The following is an 18,020-nucleotide window of genomic DNA, read 5'->3' on the forward strand; positions in this document are numbered from 1 at the left end:
TCATTTTGACTAATGTGTTGCCACACAAATATAGCTTGTCTGTTTGTATCATCATGAATAAAATTTAAAAAAGGATGCTTTTACTGTTTACATGTCTGCTTCTAGTTAAATTTAAAATGTTCTGTGCAAGCTACTATTTCTAACACAGTACTGCATTGAAACAGGGACCAAAACAGCAAACACTTAGGTTAGCTATATTAAAAAAAAAAAAAAAAAAAAAAAAGAAACAAAAACCAAAACATAACAGGTGGAAAATACTAGTCTTCTCAAGAGATATGGCAGAAAAAGGCTGGGATAAGAGATATTAGCCCACCTTAACTAGATAAAGACCTGAACACATGAAATTAAAAGAATTTTCTGTAATTATAAAGAAATTCTGTAGCAGATTTGAAAATTAAATTGAGGTCATTCTAACTGATTAAAATTACAGACACAACTAAATCATTTCATAGTCCACATGTTTATATTTGCACTTAGGTGGCAGGTCCTGTTCCAGCTACATGAAAGCAGGAATACTTGTTTCCTGACTTTGCTTTCAAGGATGAAGCACTTCCATCACTTTCCATCTGTGACTTCACTGACAAAAGTCACCATGTATGGGGAGCTACCAGAGCACAGCACCTTCACTGCTGATGGCAATTATTTACATTGCTCCTTTTAACATTGCAAATTGACGGAGTCTTTCCAGTATCAAAGAGAAAAATATATCCCTTTCTGATTATCTGGCCACTGCACAAATCAATGGAACAGTCTTCTACCTTTTCTTACAAGATATAACAAAACCTCTTTAGCATTTATTATTTTAGGTATTTTAAGAATTTTAACTAAATTTGAATAAACATTTGCAAAAATGAGAATGAACTCAATTTTGAAATGCAATGTAATCAAAACCACATTTTTTGCTGTTGCACTGTAAATAGGAAACTTCACATTAGATACTGTTAAATGTGTTGAAGTGTCTAAAATAACTCAGTGATTGCTTTGCTGAAGGACTACACATTCTTGGCAGTTTTTTTCAATTAAATGTTTCAAAAATATTTTAACGTCTCTAATTAAGATGTGAATGACTTTGTATCCTGAGAAGTCTCTCAGGAAGAAATCTCTATTTCAGACTTGCATACTGTTGAATCCTTCAGCATTCCTTAGAAGTACATGGTGCTAACAATTTCAGAGACCTACATGAGTAGAATCTGCCATCTCGTCCTGTGTGGCAGCATCTTACTTTCCCTTTACATTTTGCTTATGACACTTTTGGAGGTAAATTTGTTTCCCTCTGAAGCTACAGAGGCGCTACTCTTGCTAATCTTAAAAAAGAGAAAGGTCCATTAAATGGATATATGAATGGAAATTTTTCACAGAGACTCTAGGAACAAAGGCAGGTGGTTATATAAAACCAGTCTGTTAAAATATTACTACTCTTGAGCATACAAAAAGGAAAAGATGCCCCTGACAACAGTGAACAGCACTTAGTAGTAGGGCAATAGTAGGGGAACAGATTGTACTACCTAAGAAAAGGAATTGCCTGCTGATGAGACTTTCTATCATTTCATGTCTGCTCAGGGTCTGGGCCACAGTTTCACCTAACTGGTGTCTGGGTAGGTTGAAGGTTGGGGCTGGAGGGCTGAAGATTTATATGTTTTGGCTCTTTTACTGAAGCCAATTCTATCAACTCAGTCTTCAAACATTTGAAGAACAGCAGAGTGAATTGCAGAATATTAAATAGACTTAAATTGTCTTGACACTATAAATTACAAGAACTTTTCTGTCTTTCTCTGTCTAACCACCTCCACTAACTCCATTGTTAACCAACAGGTTAAAGAAAGATAAAAAGCAGACTCAAAGAGCAGCTCCCCTCCAGTGCTGTAACAAATCATTCCTGGGGCAAAGAGGAAAGTATGTTCTTCTGTCAGATGAGGGTATATCCCAAGTCTTTCAACCAGTTAACTTTATGTTACAACAAAGTGTAGTCTGTTAACGTCAAACATCTCCCTACCAAATCATACTGTTCTTATTCTGGTGATTTGTTTGTGGCTTTTGTTTGTTTGTTTTCACTCTTCTGGGCCTACCTGCAATTATTTAAAGGCTGTTAAGAAAAGTATTTAATATAAATTTCATTGAAAGGTCTCTTCCTGTAGCACAGCCTTACAGTCCTCACTGGACTTAGTCTTTACTGTTCACGAGTTCACATTTGGGTGACAACTCACTTTATGGTCATAGTTTTTTCAAGAGAGTTGATCAACCATTTTGCTTTTCTAGGATAGAAGACAAACTGTCACTAGACATAATTTGGACATAATTAAGTGCCTCTATACATCACAGCAGTCCAAGGTGCTTGTCTTCCACAGCGTGCCTGTCTTCCAACATAGACTGATTTCTAGCAGCATAAAACTTATTTATTCTGTTCTTATCTGTGTTCTTACCTATTTAGAAATACCTGGTTTAGAACTAGCCAGTTCCACATGAATTACCAACAACATTAAATTTTGTAATTATCTCTCTTTACAGGATTGAGATGTGAGATCCAAGCAAGTGACCAGCAATGGTATCACCATAATACACTTATGACCTCTGTGGCTACCAAAAAATCTCTGTCATTCCTACTGAAGAATATAACCAGAAATGAAGAACAGTCAAGCTCTAGTCTCAAAGCCTTTTTGGGAGGACTACAACACCTGAAGCAGGTACCTGAGATCTTGCCCTTTGTCCATTGAACCACATTCTAGTTTACATAGCCTGAGAAGTTATATATAACTGGAATTCCCCAATCATTCAGACACTTCTGAGACACGTTATTCTTAAAGGGCAACTCTCCCCAGTATTCCAAAATAACTTCTTACTCCTTCTTAACATGTCCTATGACCTTCTAACAGGTCCTACAGCAGCAAATATGCACCAAGGAAGAAGTTTCAAACTATCCCTTTCAGAGCTCTAGTTTTATCTTGTCTTTATTGACATTTTGTTAAAAAACAACTCTTTCTCCCTTGTCTTGTTTCTATGGTGTAAAGCTCTCATGGGAAAAACAAGTTGTCAGCTGTAAACTGGTACATAAGGATGATTAATAAACTGCATGTATATGACATAAGAAATGCAAATTCTTGAAATGTTCTTCAAATATGTGGAATTCAAAGAAGAGACTACTGGGGTTTATTCAAAAATTCAGCTTAAAAATATCAACAAGATAACTGGAAAACTGTATACAAATACAGTTTTCTCTTACACTTTTCTTTTTTAATCTTGGCTGCTAGGGGGTTTACTACTGGATGGCAAATCCCAGATTGTAGGAATTTGTTTTTTCAAGTGGCAAACTCATCATTTATATTCAACAGCTCTAAGAGAAAACTGCATGGATGGCAGTACATTGGAAATGGCTATTTTATTAAGATGTTGAGAACAACAGTACAGCTGTAATTCACTGTGGAATTTCCATATATTTTGTTGTGAAAGTGATGACAAGTTGATGATTTTGCCATAAAACTGTCAAATACAGCAAACTATTAAATAAGAATATTTTTATGTTGTGGCACAGAGACATTCAGACTCTTTCCAGATTATGGAAATGCAGCTCTGCTAACAACCAATTATATCATATAGGTTTTCTTCAAAAATACCAAAACCAACCAACAACAAAAAACAAGCACAAACAAACAAACAACAAACCAAAAAATCAAAATACTTCTTCTAAAGACATTGTCTATAAATTATTCATATACTTGTGGATATGTTTTCTAAAACTGTCAAAGAAAATTTCAAAAGGAATAATTTTGTCCCAAAGTATAATTCTTTATCAGAATAGTCTTCATTGAAATGCTTGTATTTATTGCTATTATTTATGAATTTAATGTAACAAAAATTAATTAACCTCTCCAGTGATATTTTGAGAGTACAACAAATTTCACATAACTGATAAAGAAATATGTTTTACTTTGGTTTATAATCTTGAAAGGGAGATTACTTTGTTACTAAGAGATTATTTCTTCATACTGTTTTATAAATATGAATTTCCATACCTCCTTGATCACTTACACAACCAGAAAACACATTACAAAATTGAGATGTAAGTTACTAGCAAAGTAAAACCAGAGAAAGCTTATGCACTGTTGCCTCTTGCACATGTTTGAACACAGCAGTAGGAAGGTCTCCTATTTAATTTCTTATATTTTCAGTTCTAGCAAGATCTAACACAGTCTTTGTAGTTCTGTATTTCTGATTGTAAGACTGTAAATTTATTATCTCTCAGTATTTCTATATTGACTTACCAACTTTGTGTATTCATACATAAGGAATGATGGAAAATAAGGAATTTTCAAAGTTTAATTACTTTTCAAAATTCACAGCTATAAACTCATTCATTTTAAAGAAGCAACATTTTCATCAGCAGTAAAGCAAAAGCATTATGGACAGAAAAATGTTATTGTACAGCATATGGTTCTGTTAGAACAGAATGCTTCTGCATTAAAAGAGCAGAGCTTTTTCTGTTGCTTTTTCCCACAACTCTTCCTCAAGCCTAAATGTAATTATTATTCTAACATATTCTCAAGTGTGCAAATTGTAAACAGACTGCAATTTACATAGAATACAGGGATCTAAATATAACGTTATGTAAACATAACACAGGCTCTACTTTATAGAGCCAAAGTCTTTTCATTAAGTATAGATCCAGCAGTTTCATGCAGATAATGATGTAAGGGTGGAGAAAAAAAGTTCATAGGAAATAATTTAATTGTATGAGGTTATCTTTAACTACTGTTTTTACTTCATAAGAAAGACTGAATCTGTGCCATACTATGACAACTCTGTTGAAAACAATCTCATGATTATAGAATTCTTTTGCAATTTATCATAGGCATTTTATGACAAATGTTTTGAATTTTTTTTAATAACATGTCCACTTTAGTTTTTTTTAATAAATACTTTAAAAAGGAAATAAAGTTTCTAAATATATTTCAAAGTTAAACTTTAATAAACATAACACACATATTTCTTCAAGAAGAGTGACTTAAGAGCTATCAATGTTATCACAGAAGCCAGAACCTTTGGGTTTTAATTTCAGTTGATGACACACCGACCCATCCTTGGACAAAGAATACAGCTAACTCTTCTCTTGTAGAGTACCTGAGTCTCATTCAGTATTTATAATATATCTTTTCAGTGAAATTGGCCAGGTGATTGTGTTGGGGTTTTTACTAGCACCTTAATAGCAAAAGTCAATGAACAACCTATTCATACAAATTAGCTTATCTCATCTCTTCATTTCCCAAAGTGTGAAATGCTGTGCTTCAGCCCAGAGAGTGCACTAGATAAAGTCAAGTCTATCAGCTCCTACATGAAGACCAGGGCACTGCAGCCTCCCTTTCCTTCATCATGGGATCTGATTCTTTTGACCCCTGGCAGTGTGACATTACAGAATTGTAATTGTAATTACATTACATTGTGAGGGTGGTACACAACTGCTGTAGGGGAGCACCAATGTGTCAATGCTCAGGTTATGAAAAAGAATAGATTAAATGTGTATTCATAACTGCTAAAACACAACCATGGTAATGTATTTGTATTCATGAGGAGGGAGAAAAACTCAGGAAATAGGAAAGAGTCTGTGGATGAGGTAGTCAGGGAGGACCTGCAGCAGGACCTTGTTGTAAGGTACAGGTATAAGAGAATGAACACTCTCTAAGGCTTTGAGGAATACACAGACCTTAGCAAGGGAAGTAGGTTCTCCAATACAAGGTTCAGTTCTGGCTGTGAACAAGATTCCCAGGAATGGATTAGGGGACAACACACTGGGTGCAGTAGGCTGAACTCAGTTTTTGCTGAACGACAAGGCAAAACACCTGCAGTAGGTGAGAGCACACAGCTAGAGCTGGCCTGGGAATAAGGAGGGTCCCTGTTTCAGGACAGGATAGCTCTCTGAAGGGGAGGGACAGGTAAACTACAGAGGTAGCTGCATCCAGAACAAGTAGATCCTGTCTATACAGATATTCAGCAGGCCCAATTCAAACCCAAAAGAGCAATCTCCATCTTCTTCATATAACACACAAGAAGAAAAAAAGCAGGCAAGTAAAAATATAAAAATTACTGTTGTTTTTTAGATATAATAGCATATAATATGTGGCAAATATTCAGGAATATCTTATGTATCACATTATAAAGTCCTAGTATCTTTGTCCCCCAAAAATATCATGATCTCCTTAAATACTAAAGTAATAAATACCTCCTGAGTAGTGTTTAGTATTACTGGGATTGCCCAGATATAAACTAACTAAACATGAAAAACCTTCATAGATCTAGTCTGCTGCCTCAGAAAACTGGACCAAAAATGGCTCTGATCATACACCAAGGTGTGCTTGAAAGTATATAAAGGGATGTGACCTGTATCTACTGCATCATAAACTGCATTTTCATAGACAAGGAGATTGACAGTTTCAGCATAGAAAATTAATTCCTAAATCACAGTAAAACTAGTTTTCTTTGTACTTAAAGTTCAAAACAAACTGATAATTTTGGGAATTCTTATAGATAGAAAACCAAGAAATCATAATGTAAAATGTATTTACCACACTACTAGGCACAGACACAAGCCATAATGTAGTTGAGCTACCACATACTCATTCATGATTTACAATCTGATAGCTGCTTGCTTTTGCTGTATGAGAAAGAAGCATTTAATCTCCCTTAATCAGCAAATTCACTTAAAGTGAAGTGCAGTTCTCCAACAGAACAACATTTAGTCATGCATACAATTCACATGAGGGCATATAGGAATTAAGCTTGTATTTTTTCAAAGCCTACAATTCTTAACTTCAGAAGACTTGTATAACAATTAAAAATTCAAACATACTACCAAAAAACTGATGGGAGTACTACATGGGTTGGTTTTGAATAAGCACTGTAAAATTAAAATGTAAGTACACAATTCAAGAGAATTCAAACAAGTAGGTGATTCTAAAATTAATTTTCATGTCCAACAGGAGTTGGTTCTTGTGTAATATATAAGCATTTTCCCTTTCTTCTCAAATTTTAATTAAAATATAGCTTCTCCTTCTCTAAGTAGCATATTTCAATAGCAGTTTAACAACATTATTACACACAGGATATACTCTAAATAGCTCTTATATGTGTGACTACCAACAACGTGGTCCAAACATGCATTTTGATTTGGACATAGTATGTAATGTACTTACCTGATAGAATAAAGAGATAATAAGTATATAGATATCTTAAGTTTTTAATTATGGGAATAAAAAAATTTAGCCAACATTTGTACCCTCACAGTCATCTGTTTCAGGAAGCAAGTCCTGTTCTCCAGGCCAGGAAGTACAGAACAGTTTGCATCTACCTAAAATGAATTATCTCTGTTCAGATACAAAGCATTTGGCCTGGTCTTCTCTAAGCTCCATAGCAGACCTTGAAAAACATAAAAAATCCACTTTTCCTTAGTTTCTATTTCTAAGGACTTAAGATAATAACTGAAGATATACAGCAGTCCATCACTGCTTCTATAAAATGACCTTGGAGTGTGTTTCATTCTATAGTGAGGGGCATAAGGACATGCAAGATTTCAAGGCTGACAACACAGTGTCTTCTAGAGACTTCTAAAACTGAATCTACTAATTTCTCCACCTTAGGTACAGCTAGTTGGTTAAATCTGGAATGGGAAAATAGAACTGAAGAAATAATACAGAGTAATGTAGAGCATCATCAGCCTTGTGCGTCAGCTGAGGGGAGATGAAAGAAGAGCCTGCAGCTGTACTACAGGGGATGGAATTGAAAGCTTCTTACAAGCCTGTGGCTGTGCTCTGTGAATTCTTTCTTTTTTCTCCTTGTGTAAGAAGAAATGTATTTCTTTATTTTCAGTGCTCACATTCTATATTTTGTACAATGCCCTTCCACTATGAAGACAAGCAAATGAAGTTATAGTGAAAAATCTGAAATGTGATCACTGACTTTCACTGACATTTCTTCTATATGCAGTTTGGAAAATCTGTGTGAGGACTGTCACCTGTTGGAACTCCCCATCTCATGGCAAAGGCATAAAGTATCTACAGAATGCTATGCCTATTAGACAGGACAACATTTTCCATGTTTGCTGAAATGCCATATGAGAGCAGAATCTCCACTTACTGCGGTCAGTAATTATTGTCCGGGCCTCTTGATTGCTCGTCTTGTTTTTTAGATTTTGTGCTGCAGTTATTAGTTCATCCAGCTGGGGACGTCTTTGCTCCAGATCCTGTAGTATTGCCTAGTCGAACACAAATTCAAAAATAAAATAAAGAAAAAAGCATAAAGAGCTTTTGAGAAGACCACATATAGGGACTTATTTTTTGTGCAAAGTTGACTTAAATGAAAAAGATTGTTTGCTGTTTCAAATAATACAATGAAGTTTGTCTAGACCTTCTAAATAGACCTTGTTATTAATTTTAAAATACCAAGTATAACTTGCAATAATAATTTTAAAAGATCCTGTAAAACTAGATAAAAAGTAGCAACCATTCTTCATTTTTAACACATCAAATTATGCAGGATAAGCTATCTCTTTGATAAAGCTATATAGAAGGGCATTATCTTTCAATATTAACTGATATTTTACTGTGGATTTTAAAAAGGAGATATAAGGGTTTACATTCTTGCCAGATTAGGCAGGTTTTTCCTATTAACTCATGAAGTCTAATACACTATGTTTATTTTTAAATATTTCACAACTGTTTAATTATTATCTATTGGTTAAAAGCTGTTGTAATACTGTTAATGTCACTTTTTTCTGTCCTCACTCCTTACCTAGCAGAAAAATAAACACTTGCAATAATTTATATGCTACTCAAAACAAAATATAAAGCTCAGACAATCTGACCAGAAAGTAAGAAGTGGATTTAGAGTTTCTCATGGGGAAAAGATGAGCTTTTTGGTATTTAGAAGGCAAGAAAAACTAAAATTCAATAGCTTTAATGAAATCAAAATAAAAATTCAAGGAAAGTAAGGCATGAAAGTTTTATGCATATATTTAACTTATTTTGTAGAATTAGGAAAGAGCAAACAAGGAATAAGTACAATAATTTCTCAGATGAGAAACATCCAAATATGTCTTTAAAAGACATTGATCAAATTCAGACAGTTCAGCTATCTATTGTGGAGCTTCCAGACAGGATGCTCATTAGATCTCCCATTCTTAGGAGTTGGAAATAGCAATATTTATTACAAAACTATTAACTAATTACTTTTATTCTGCCTGCAATTTTTAGTCATCAGAACAGAGCAGTGTTCCATCAGAGAGTTAGTAGGTGCACTTTAACAGATATTGAATTGGGAAAAAAAGCCACAGAAGGATTTCTATTTTTCACGTTGGTTACATAGTCACTGGTTAGATATCTGTTGTCATTCTCACCTGCCTGTTGATAAACTGTCTAGAGTATTTTATTGTCTTAAAAGTCTCCTCTCCTTAAAATATTTTTGTTCTAAATAACAATACTACTTGATTAAAAAAAAAAAAAAAAAAGTTTTCACTGACTGCTCTGGATAGAAAAGATCTGTGAGTCTGATCTTAAACTTGGCCCTCCAGCTTCAGACTACCATTGCATAATTCCACCATGTTGAAGGTTACAAATAAAGACTAATACCATATTCTGTTCGATAAGATTAATGAAGGAGCATAAGATTATAGCTTTCAGTAACTACAGTATTTACTATCAAAAGCAAACTGAAAGATCCACAGAGTTTCATTTTGTTCAGTTACAAACTCTTTAGGAAAAAAAAAGGCAATTTTCAAGATACACATCTAGCTACATCCTGTGAAATTCTTGCTTTTAACTTTTGTATCAGGTCTTTGAAAATCTATTGTAACTGGCTTTCTTAAGTCATGCCCAAAAGTTTGGATGGTATTTTTTCACTTTTATACTGATTGAATTGCAGAGACATGCAGTTAAAACAATAGCTTACATAATTAGGCAAAGAAGAAATTTCTCACTAGAAGTCTCTCCTTAGTAAGAGAAATAAAATCTACTGATGCTATTACTATCTCTAGATATCTATGTGCCTTCCAAATTCCATTTTCTAAAAAGACAACTGAATGAGTGACGTGAATTTTACAGTAGGAGAAGCAGTCCCAGTGCAGTCGAACAACATCTGTATTGCACATATTGCCAAAATGGACGGTGCAGAAGAACAATAAAACACAGATAATTCTGTAGCTTCCCTTTCTCTCTCCTTCCCTACCTAGAAAATGTTTAAAAAAGGAAAAGCAAATTAAATCATTCTTGGTTTTATGCCAACAGTGACTCTCTTCCCTAAAATTTCCTAAATATATACAGGAATACTCAGAGTGATTTATCTAATCCAGCCTGATCTAGTCTCCAACTAGACATTGTGTTTTTACCACTACTAAAGATAGCTGCTGTTATGTTTCATATAGTATGAAATGAAGCAAGGTAAGAACAGCTCAGAAAGGATTTGCTCAGTACCAAAACGAAATGGAGCTGATCTGTGCCCAAGGGCTCACAGAAAGATTTACTCCCAAGACCCATCTGCAATTCCTGAGCTGGACATTCAGAAAAATTAAAAATGCCTCTTTAAAGTGAGTCTTTCTAGTTCTGCTGTTCCCTTGGGGTTACAAAAATCTCATCTCTTATGGACTGTGTGGACAGCCTTCCCTCTGCCATTTAATGTGAATAAAATTATTTTCTTCTGGATGCACAAGCGTGTATTGTAGAAAGATCAAGAAGGACGATCAAACTCCTAACACTATAAACAGATCTGAAGATTCTTAGCCCTTTCATAAGACAATAAGACATAATAATAAAACATTTATTTTCTTACTGTTAGAAAATGCAGCATTTCTCAAATAAATATATTTTTTCCTTGATTCAATACAAAGTGTCTGAGAACTTTACCCAAGCAATGTCGGATTTTACTCAGTAGAAATTTTCCAATTATATTTATGAAGTTTTTGCAATGTTTATTGGTCTAGTTTTACCAGTTTGTACAATCTTAAAGACTACACAAATGCACGTTCCACATGGGACCTACAGTGTACGCACCAAACACTGATGGAAACTTGGTTGAAAGTAGCTACTAAAACACAATAAATTCTAACTTTTCCTGTGATCCTGTAGCATGAAAATAAACAACACTTGAGCTCCACTTAAAGTATTATCATATTCAGAAAAATATTCTGGGACTGGATAAGCTGATCATACAAGCTGATTTTTTTGGTTAATAAAAATATTATGTTAATTATGCTAGGAAGAGAAGTGTTTTGAAGAATACAAACTAAAAGACCACTAGTTATAATTTTTTGGGGGAAAAATTAAAATTGAATAGCTTTAAAGTATTAACTGAATGATCTAAAACAAACAAAAAAACCTCCCAAAAATCAAAATCAGAAGCAATTAATATCTGGAGATGGTTTTAAAAACTTTTACAAATTCAGCTAAATATTTGAGGTTGTAAAATGATCCTCAACAGAAAACTAAGTGGAAACTATTAGAAATTACTGTTACAACAGCCATAGGAATACAAAGTCATTAATAGTGGCACCCTGGTGGAGGCACAGCAGATGCACCAGACCAGATGCCTCTGATTTGGAATGTCAGCACACGGAAACAAATGTGCTATATAAAAATGGGTAATACAGAAATGAAAGCTATAATTAAACTACTTTCATAATAAATGAAATCCCCATTAGATCACCAAAAGTACAAGCACAATGACTTAGAGAGTCAGTTAAACTAAAAGTTGTCGGGTTTTTAATAAACAAATTCTTTTGCACAGAATTTGTCTCTTCCAACACTTTTCTAGTGCTCTGTAAAAGTACAAAAATGCATCCTCCAGAACATTATAGAACATATTTCAATCAAGAAATTTTGTTTAATTATAAATGTAAATCCACATGAGTAGGTCAACAGGGAAGGACCACTGACATGCATGGTTGTACAAACACATCTTTAAAACCCAAAAGAGCTTTTCTTTTTCTTACATATATCTATGAATGCCAACATAATGATGCTTGGTGATAGCACAGTAATGAGTAATGAGATACAGTCATCCAAGCTACCTAGAGTTTGTTAGAAAGTGATGCTATTCACTTTTAACAATCTTTCCACATTTGCGGACAGCAGCTGCTCAAAAGAAAAATCCAATTTTCAGGTTTCTAACTTTTATGATTTTCTTACATAAAACGGGTGTTGAGGTATGGAACAAATTGTTCAAGTCAGCAACTGAAATAACTTGCATAAGAATTGCTAAAAAATAAACTGACAGACTGAAACAGGTGAAGTGTGACAAATTCTTGGTGGGACTGCAAGGTTTGAGATTGAGAATTAAAATATTTTCTAGCTTTATAATATACAGCCTGCATATTTGTCACTCTGGCCATGCTAGTTTCTATAAAAGGATCTTTAAATCTATCCAGTAATGGTTTCTTTTTTCCCCTCTTTTTTTAATTGAATTTTTGGCAAGTGTTATTAAAGTGGAATAGCTGAATTCCAGGATAGTACCAAGACTTACACATTCAACTGATCATTTACTGGGTGTAAAGTACTGGTTTATCATTAGTGGGTGTTTACTCTTTATTATCTGAAGAAACTTTTCCCACACCAAAGCCAGGACTTTTCATCTCCCTTTGCTGGGTTCAAACATATCAACAAGAATTAAGGTTGCTACTTACATGCTCCCAGGCAAATACAGCTCTTTATCTATTTTATACTAAGTATAAGAATGCTAATAGTGAGTGATCAAACAAATTATGTTTGGCAAAACAGCAATTTAGAAGATATTTGCTCTTCCATGTTAAGAGCAATCTGGAAGCACTTTTTGTCATTAACAATCCATGGCTGAAGACTAAGATTTCACAACTGTTTGGGATGATTTGTTTTGGCCCACTCCCAACCTTGTTTAATGAAATGAACTAGTGAACCACAAGAGCACAAGTGGATGAATAATACGAGAATGTAAAGGAGAAGGAAGGAAGGAATATTTCTTATCCTATGAAGCTATTTGCTCCTCTGAACTAACTCACCATGATATCCTCAGAAAAACCATAATTCCATTAAATAGTTGTTGAGGAAATTATTTGCTCATCTTTTGAAAAAAACTTTAGAGTCTAAACCTTCAATTTAAGCAAAAAATGATAACTTAGAAAGAGAAAAAAGTTTTGGAAAAACTTGCTAACAATTTCAGAAAATGCAGATATGCAACACCTACAATTCATTTGCATAATAAAATTGGCTTTGTTAAGATATTCCTCCCAAACACAATTTGAATTTGTTTTCTTGTCACTAAGCAAGAAGAGAATATGAGTGAAAATGGCCATTTACATATTGTCTATATTTAAACATAAAATTATGAAACAATGAAAGCAATATAATGCAGAGAAGTTTTCTCTTTTGAAACAACTTTTCTTTTGTCTATTAACTGTTTTCTGTTTTCCTTCCAAAGCAGGCACAATTTTAGGAAAATATGAGGATGGACTGTAACTATTTAGCAATGTTGATAGCTGATTGGTGCCTGTCAGTGAAATCAGAGCTTTAACAGAATTTGATTTTTCCTGAGTGCTTTATTTTCATAAGCATGTACTTTTATGCCCATTTAGGGCCACCTCAAGAACTGCCTCAGCAGCTCTCATTGCTGTCTAAGGGAATATATCAGCTCCACCAGTGGTGCTTGGGGAAACCACCAGTGACAGCTTAGCTGTTACATGAGATGCATGAAAAAGCATCATAGAACTTTGTGTGTGGCTTTTTTTGGATAATCACTCATTCAGTTATGTTGGTGCCATTATGAATGTTTCTTTACAACTTAGGAAGCCTTGTTCATGCTGGAAGTTTATGATAGCAAGGTGTGCAACATGCTGTTGATGTGCACTAATCAAAACAAACAGAGTAGGGGGGAGTACTTTGAGTCTTCATGTGTTGACCAAAAATGATGGTGATGGTAAGCTAAGGTGATGGTGAAAAGTAAGGTGATGGTGGTGGTGGGAGCTGGGATAACTCTCCTCCTTCCTCTCACCCTGCTCCCCATTTGTCTGTAGGAAAGGACTCTGGAAGCAGATCAAGGGGATCAAACCATCAGCAGCTTGCTCATTATAACTGAGATGCCTTGATGGACTGCACTGGAGTCCATCCAGCATACAGGATGGAGAAGATGGAGAAGAAACCAGAAAAAGATTACAATTTAACATGGCTTGTGAATGAATCATTCTGCGATAAAGGGAATTTGCTCTGTTATAGTTATTGCCAGGAAAAAAAGGAATAAAGCTAGAGATGTATCTGTAGCGAGTAGAACAACATTTAAAGATTTGGGTGTTTGGCTATAATGAGACACATTCCATTAGAACACAGTGATAAATCACATGTAAGAACTGAAGACTGAAACAGGATTAAAGCTCTAAGAGTAAATCTGATATACGTGAACTGTCTATGGAATTACAGCTTCTTGCCCCCAAACATTGTGGATGTCCACTATTACTTTTTCTTGCAGTAAAGTATGAGCATTTAAACAACCAGGCAAAACTATTCCAGTGTGTCTGATGTCCTTTCATCCCACAAAATAACTTAATGGATGGGAACCAGTGTTAGGAGCTACAGAGCTTCAGCAGTTTCTGTATCAGTCAGCAGAACTGAAATCTCTCAGCGTACAGCTGCCATTTGTGGCATGTGAATTTGAAAAAATGTACTACTTTATTTCTTCTTTATAACCAACAGTTTTTCAAATTAAGGGCTTTTCCAATGCACTTAACAAATATGTATTACCAAGAGCACTGAGGGCAGATGCTCTGTTTTTCAAGGCTTCAGCTTTAGTCTTTACTGTTTTTTTTTTTTTCTTTTTTTAGATTATATACTTATCAGTTCTTTGTCAGATTTTTAGACAGAAGCAAAACAGTATTGAGCCAACAAAATCTTTTGTTATGAATATAAGAAAACAAACGTTTTTGCTGTTTTTTGTTTTTTTTTTAAGAAAATAACTAACATTTATGGAGAAGGAAAGCTAATAGCTTAACTAAAGATGTTCTACAAATTATCCAATTTTACGGGGAAATTATAAGATTGAATGAATTTTATGCTTCAAAAAAATAACCCACAGAATGACTTCATCGGTTTCTATTGGATCCTCAGGAAATTTTTGAATCACTTTTATTTATTACTATTCTCTAGTAATAGCAAGTGAATAATAATTAAGGAGAATAAAATAGAGTGGTACAACATAAGTTGATAGGTCAGTTTTCCTTAAGACCTTAGGAAACTAGATATTTTTCTCAAGAAAAATGTAAAATGAAGAAAGATGATTTATTCTGGTTTGTTTGGCTTTGCTTTTGAAAAAGAAAACTAAAACTGTCACACAATTTTTTCTTACAGTGAAAATATCATTTAGCTCTGTGTGTAGGCAGGAGACGGGAAAGGAAGGGTGTTTCTGTTTTACCCTATCTGATAAGAAATGCTGGAATAATTCTGAAATAACTTTAGCCTAACTCTGCTAAGGTGGATCTTTATTCATATCTCATTGTCATGCCAAAAGATGAAGTTACAAACCTTGTTTTGTTACTTCTTTGGCATATTTAGACAGGTTTTGCTCTCAGAACTACACTTTATTTTTGTCTCCACTTTTCATTGTTTTTTTCAGTTGTGCTTTGTTTGATTTACTTCTAGTTTTTATTTCTCCACATTTTTGTTGCTATGTACTTAATTACAGTCCACAATAATACAGAAGGTAAAGGTGGAAACATGAAAAGTTCTGATGTTCATATTTCATTAACAGCAAAGGAAGGAAAGAAATTTATATATAGCTCCCTGAGCATTTCCTCATCAAAGGGATGCTCTAGAGCTTTCACCACCTTTCTTGCCTCCCACTTTACTCCCTCCAGGAGCTCCATGTCTCTCTTGTCCTGAGGAGCCCAGAACTGGACCCAGCACTCGAGATACACTCATCTCACTGGGGCTGAGTGGAGGGGCAGCATCACCTCCCTGCCCTTTTTTTCCTAAGGATGCCATGGCCCCTCCTGGCCACAAGGGCACTCCCTGGAAGCAGGTGAGTCACAGACATTGGATGCCTTCTTCTCTAGAAAATGTATAGGCCAACAAGAACAGGCAGTGCCTCTCCCTCCTGGATTTGCAGTGAGTACCTCTCAAAATGCTGGTGGAGAGCCCCTGCCAAATTACAACACTTATCACAAGAGGCAGGTGAAGGAGGGCTTACTACAAAGGTGGGCACTGGATTTTAAATTTCTGCAGAGGAGGTTGGAAGGGCTTCTATTCACAGGCAAAAACCAAACCAGAGGAGCACAGCAACAGCACTATTGTAGAGCTGAGCAGCAGCACAGCTGGGCGGGAGTGTCAAGTCTGTGCTGCACCTATACTATGTAATTATGTCTCATTTTAGACTGTTCTGGCATTTTATAGTGCTGCCCCTTGGTTAATATATCTTGCTGCAGAGGGTAAGTTTGCTCATGCTAAAAGCTACTGAATATAGTTAACTGATAATACAATTATTAACTATGGAAAAAATAGCATTGAAAAGGTATATTGGCTGGAAATTGAAGATAATAAAGTTTAAACAGAAAATATGCAAATTCTTAGTAGCCAATATATTTAAATACAGAGAAAATCACTAAAGAATATGAGAGACTATAAACAAAACTTTTTAATTAAAAATATTTTTTCCTTTAATAGACACAATTTGGAAGAGTGGGAAGGTGAATTTCTATGTAAAATCATATCAACTGGTTTCATATATAGTATATGAACATACTTGTCCTTTGTGACCTTGAAATATATGATTCTGTGGGAATTAAAAAAAAAAGAACTCACCTATAAGTTTGTCTGAGATGAATTTTCAACACTGGTTTCCTCAAATCAGTATCAGTCTTACTTGGTTCCCCTTGCTCACACAGATATAGTTTCAATATATTGAATCTATTTCTGACTGAGAGCAGTGTTTAAGCATAAAGTTAAGCAAAGTACTGGAGCTATTTCTTGTTCAGACAAGAAGAACTCTTACTATGAACAGTTAATGTATTTAATCTGTAAACATTGCTTGGGGCATAAGGTACAGACATTGATTAGTAACTTGCAGAGGAGCCACACAATGCTACTCCAGGGGAAGAAAAATTAGCATTTTCCTTTTTCAGAAAATCCAGTTTTATTATCTGAATGACAGTTTCAGGAATGAATCTGATATACATAGTAAAGAAAGAATCACTGATAAAGTAGATTGACACTACAATAATAAAAGCAGGAAAAAACTATTTGCTTTTTATGTTTGTTCATGTATACATACATGTCAAGATACGAGTAAGTATGGATATGGATTCTACAGTGGGCCTTTGCAATAACAAAGATGGAACAAAATGAATAAAATTCCAAAATTAAGGATCTTCCTCTCATTTTTATTCTGTAACTGAGGAGTAACTGAGGCCAGAGGGGCAATAAGCACGAGTCTCACAACCTGGTCCAAACAGAGGAAGAGGATTTCTTGTGACAATATTACAACAGACTTATAAATATGATAAGTGTTCCTGACAATATTAAAAGTCAAAATGAAAATATTCTTCTCTATTATCTTTGCTTGCAAACATCTATATTATTTTCCATAAACGAGATCTTCTGTGCATTGGAAACTATTGTTTTACTTTTTATGGCTGCAATTCCCTTGCTTGGAGAAAAAAAACTTATTTTTTAGCCACTCAACTTTTTCATGGGACACTGGAATGAAAATAGGTATAAAACTGTATCTTGCAGTGTACTTTTATTTACACTTAGTTCCTGTTATGTTTGTAAAATATAAACATTTTATAGTCAAGGTATGGCCACAGTTCCAGAAAGAAATAAACCTGTGGCCAGGTTTTTACTAGACAGTTCCCATATGCTTGCTCTCTCATGTACCACAAAGATGAGCCTCAGTTTAACAACAAACTATACTGCACACTGCTATGTGCAAAATATTCTGACCACATTCATAAATTCACTATGTGCAGTTACATAATGATGTCAGTCAGGCTGGAAAATAACTGAAGATGGAATGACTGTACATCATCCATTTTT

General features: G+C 34.6%; 1 protein-coding gene across 3 annotated transcripts in view; it reads right to left on the reverse strand.

Annotated features, from left to right (window-relative positions):
• DMD (dystrophin) overlaps window positions 1-18,020 on the reverse strand; it is a 1,135,346-nt gene that overhangs the window by 274,279 nt on the left and 843,047 nt on the right. For all 3 annotated transcript variants that reach the window (XM_056512754.1, XM_056512922.1, XM_056512842.1), the window contains one exon: window positions 8,119-8,236. In XM_056512754.1, coding sequence (XP_056368729.1) covers window positions 8,119-8,236 — 118 coding nt within the window. The remainder of the gene's footprint in view (window positions 1-8,118; window positions 8,237-18,020) is intronic.

Source organism: Oenanthe melanoleuca, chromosome 1 (assembly GCF_029582105.1).
Source record: "Oenanthe melanoleuca isolate GR-GAL-2019-014 chromosome 1, OMel1.0, whole genome shotgun sequence".
NCBI classification, from domain to species: domain Eukaryota; kingdom Metazoa; phylum Chordata; class Aves; order Passeriformes; family Muscicapidae; genus Oenanthe; species Oenanthe melanoleuca.